The 3,960-nt window shown below is 49.3% G+C and overlaps 1 protein-coding gene across 5 annotated transcripts in view; it reads left to right on the top strand.

The window, feature by feature from the left end:
• The window catches only part of GGT7 (gamma-glutamyltransferase 7), a 27,138-nt gene that overhangs the window by 18,359 nt on the left and 4,819 nt on the right, over positions 1-3,960 (top strand). For 3 of the 5 annotated variants that reach the window (XM_017513774.2, XM_017513785.2, XM_037733121.1), the window contains 4 exons: positions 515-664; positions 781-898; positions 2,051-2,188; positions 3,306-3,405. In XM_017513774.2, coding sequence (XP_017369263.1) covers positions 515-664; positions 781-898; positions 2,051-2,188; positions 3,306-3,405 — 506 coding nt within the window. The remainder of the gene's footprint in view (positions 1-514; positions 665-780; positions 899-2,050; positions 2,189-3,305; positions 3,406-3,960) is intronic. The other 2 variants (XM_017513792.2, XM_037733116.1) reach the window with 1 other exon arrangement.

Genomic DNA, 3,960 nt, shown 5'->3' on the forward strand with positions numbered 1-3,960 from the left:
GAGGATGCAGTGAGCTGAGATAGTGCCACTACACTCCAGCCTGGGTGACAGAGAAAAACTCTGTCTCAAAAAAAAAAAAGTAAAGATCCTCCTATCCTCTCCCAACTAAACTCTTAATAAAACTTTAGACAACAAACATTAGTTTACATGAATCCAGTTTGTTAATTCAAAACAAATATTTTCTTATCATCCACCATGCTCCAGTCACTTTCATAGAAAGGAATAAGAAGTAAAGGTAGATAACTAAAAGGCTCTTGATTTAAACATTAAATAAATTAAATGTTTGTTCCAGAAGAGAATCTAAATAACACCTAAATAAATTCATTCCTTCCAACAGCTATTTTCTGGGTATTTCTTATGTGCTAGCAATTAATGAGCTTCTGCACTCATAGACTTAGTAGTACAGTGGGGGAGGTAGATTTCATCAAATAATTACACAAACACCACAAAAGTGAGACAGATGAGTGTATTGAGAGCCTGTTGTTTGTTCATCTTTCACTCCTTGTCTTTTCAGCAAGGTGGAGGCTGCCTACCTCCGGGGCCATATCAATGACTCCCAGGCAGCCCCTGCCCCGCTCCTGCCTGTCTATGAGCTAGACGGAGCTCCCACGGCTGCCCAGGTGCTGATCATGGGACCTGATGACTTCATTGTGGCCATGGTTAGGTATGCCAGCTCAGACTCAGAACCTGAAAAAAGGGATCCTCTGAACCAAGAGGGGATGGGGGCTGGGTAGAGGTGAAGATGGGCCAGGGCTCACCTGGCCCCACCTCGGCCCCCAGCTCCCTGAACCAGCCCTTTGGCAGCGGCCTTATCACCCCCTCGGGGATCCTGCTCAACAGCCAGATGCTAGACTTCTCCTGGCCCAACCGGACAGCTAACCACTCTGCGCCTAGCCTGGTAGGATTTGCTTCACCCTTCCCCTGGGGACCCTGAGGCTTATAGGTAGGAGGTGCAATGGCATGGCTGTCCCTTCCTCCCTACTTTCTCCAGAATATTCTAGTATAAGGAAGCCTAAAGAAGATGTTCACCTCATCCCTAGCCCTGCTAAGTCTGGGACATGGAGCCCAGTGGGTCTGAAGAATCTTTGTCTAATTCTATCACTGTCTTACTGTGTGACCTCGTGAAGATCTTGCCCTCTCTGGGCAATTTCTTTACCTGTACAATGAGGATATTGGCTCCTATTTGATGTTTTGGGCACTTTCCAACACTAGTGGTTTATGACTATGTGAGCTTGAGCTGATGTGGCTCAGCCCTATGGCTGGGCACCAAAGAGCAGCGACCCAAGGAGGATTTAACTTTTTTTTTTTTTTTTTTTGCTGGGCACCAAAGAGCAGCGACCCAAGGAGGATTTAACTTTTTTTTTTTTTTTTTGAGACGGAGTCTCACTCAGTTGCCCAGGCTGGAGTGTAGTGGTGCAATCTCAGCTCACTGCAACCTCTGCCTCCTGGGTTCAAGCAATTCTCCTGCCTCAGCCTCCCAGTAGCTGGGATTACAGGTGCCTGCCACCACATCCATCTAATTTTTTTGAATTTTTAGTAGAGACAGGTTTCACCATGTTGGCCAGGCTGGTCTCGAACCCCTGACCTCAAATGATTCATCTGCTTCAGCCTCTCAGAGTGCTGGGATTACAGGTGTGAGCCACAGCACCTGGCCAGATTTAATAATTGTTATCCAGTTAGAAATCAGCACTCTTACACCCCATAAGCTGGGGCCCCAACAGGGCAAAGATGCATGGAGATGATCAGGGTGGGGTTATCCTGTTCTTCCCCATTGCCATCTTTCTTGGCTTGGTCCTTTGTCCTGTGACCATAGCAGCCTCGTAGCTCAGTGGATGCACTTATCACTCCCCCATCCACCCCCCCCCCATCCAGACACCCTACCCATTTCACAGACAGCAAACTGTTGTCTGGGAAGGGACCAGTCTCCCAGGAAAACTGGGACTGTGGAAGATGTGGAAGAAGGAGAGCAACTGGAAGGGCTGTGGAGTGGTCCTTTCCCTGTCTTGTCCCACCCCACCTCCCGTTTGTGGTCTCTGTCCTCTAACAACAGGAGAACTCAGTGCAGCCAGGGAAGCGGCCACTCTCTTTCCTGCTGCCCACAGTGGTCCGACCCGCGGAGGGGCTCTGCGGAACCTACCTCGCTCTGGGGGCCAATGGAGCTGCCCGGGGCCTCAGCGGCCTAACCCAGGTGAGGTTTACTCCATAGTTGGCTTTTTTCAGTCGGGAGCCAAGCTGTGGCCTAGACTGCAGATGCCCATCATCTCTGTGGCTTGTTTCCATTCCTTATACGGCAAACATGGGCCGAGGCTGCTTTGTGCCCAGCGCACCCTGAGCAATGTGGACATGGGCTGCACTGGGTTTCTTAGTGAAAATGGAGCCCCAATGCTCCCTGTCTTTCTCAGTTGCAGGGGAAATTGCAGGGTCAGTAGAACTGAAAAGTGAGGTTAGCATGTGGGTGGCCTGGGTTCTGTTAACCTCAAGTCCCATTATACCTCTACCCAGCATCTGAATAGACAACCAGCCCTCTTTAGGATGGGATTTTGAAAGGAAGGGCCTGCTTCTCTCCAGAACACCTCGGAATGGTTCCATGAATGTCTTGAGCACCTGATATATATGCCAGGTACATATTTTGGCAGGTGATGAGTTAACTGTCTTGAGTTCTGGAATCAGACACGCCTGGGTATCAGCCCAGGTGCTACCAATCTGCAACCGTGTGATGCTGGAGAATTCACTTAACAGCTCTGAATCTCAGTCTCCTCATCTTTAAAATGGAAATAATAACAATAGCTAACATTATAGAGTTCATACTAAGTGCTGGGCACTGTGTTATGTGTGTTAACCTTCTTACCCTTCCCAGTTCTGGGGGAATCCTTATTTCTATTTTATAGATAAGGAAACTGAAGCCCAGAGAGGTTAAGACATTAGGTCAAGTACCTTCAGCTAGAAAGAGTGGGCAGGCAGTTTGGTTCCAGAGCCTATGCACACTCCTAACCACTAGGTTAAAGGCACCCACATTGTGCCCTAGATCACCCCTAGCTGTTAACCTTGTCCTATCCAGAGAGAAAAGAAGGGAGCCCGGGGCTAAAGGAGACTTGTTTCTAGTGGTGCTTCTTCCCTGGCTTCCTCTACACTCTGGGGTGAGTCATTTCCCTTGCTGGCCTTCAGTTTCCCTCTCTGTGAAATGGGAACAGGCCTGCCTGTCTTCCAGGACTGTTAAGAGGCTCAGATGCCCAGTGTAAGAGTTCTCAAGACTAAGAGGCCTGGACCGTTACCCCTGGGACTTTTCTGTTCTTTGGCTACCGCAGGTTCTGCTGAATGTCCTGACCTTGAACCGGAACCTGAGTGACAGCCTAGCCCGAGGCCGCCTACACCCGGACCTGCAGTCCAACCTCCTGCAGGTGGACAGTGAGTGCAGAGCAGAGAACTTGTGGGATGGGCACAGGGACAGGTAGAGAAAGGGGCTCCTCCCAAGGATGCCCCTGCCTCAACTAGCTCCAACTGCAGTGAAGTTTGGTTTTCTTCAGCAAATTCCTATTGGAGCAGTGAACGATCTGGGGATTGGAACCAGTCTTGCCATTTCCTGGCTGTGTGGCCTTGGGAAATCCATGTCTCAACTCTGAGCCTCAGTTTTCTCATTTGTAAAATAAGACACAGTTGTTCATTCTTCAAACCTTCATTTACTCAACAGTTTGTATTGAACACCCACTATGTGCCAGGCATCATCTTAGGTGCTGGGGATACTGCATTTATAGGTAAACAGGAAAATAAGTCATCAAAGAAATATGAGACAGTAGGCCGGGCGCGGTGGCTCACGCCTGTAATCCCAGCACTCTGGGAGGCCGAGGCGGGTGGATCACGGGGTCAAGAGATCGAGACCATCCTGGTCAACATGGTGAAACCCCGTCTCTACTAAAAACTACAAAAAATTAGCTGGGCATGGTGGCGCGTGCCTGTAATCCC

The sequence above is a fragment of the Cebus imitator genome, unplaced genomic scaffold (genome assembly GCF_001604975.1).
Source record: "Cebus imitator isolate Cc_AM_T3 unplaced genomic scaffold, Cebus_imitator-1.0 Scaffold18, whole genome shotgun sequence".
Lineage (NCBI taxonomy): Eukaryota > Metazoa > Chordata > Mammalia > Primates > Cebidae > Cebus > Cebus imitator.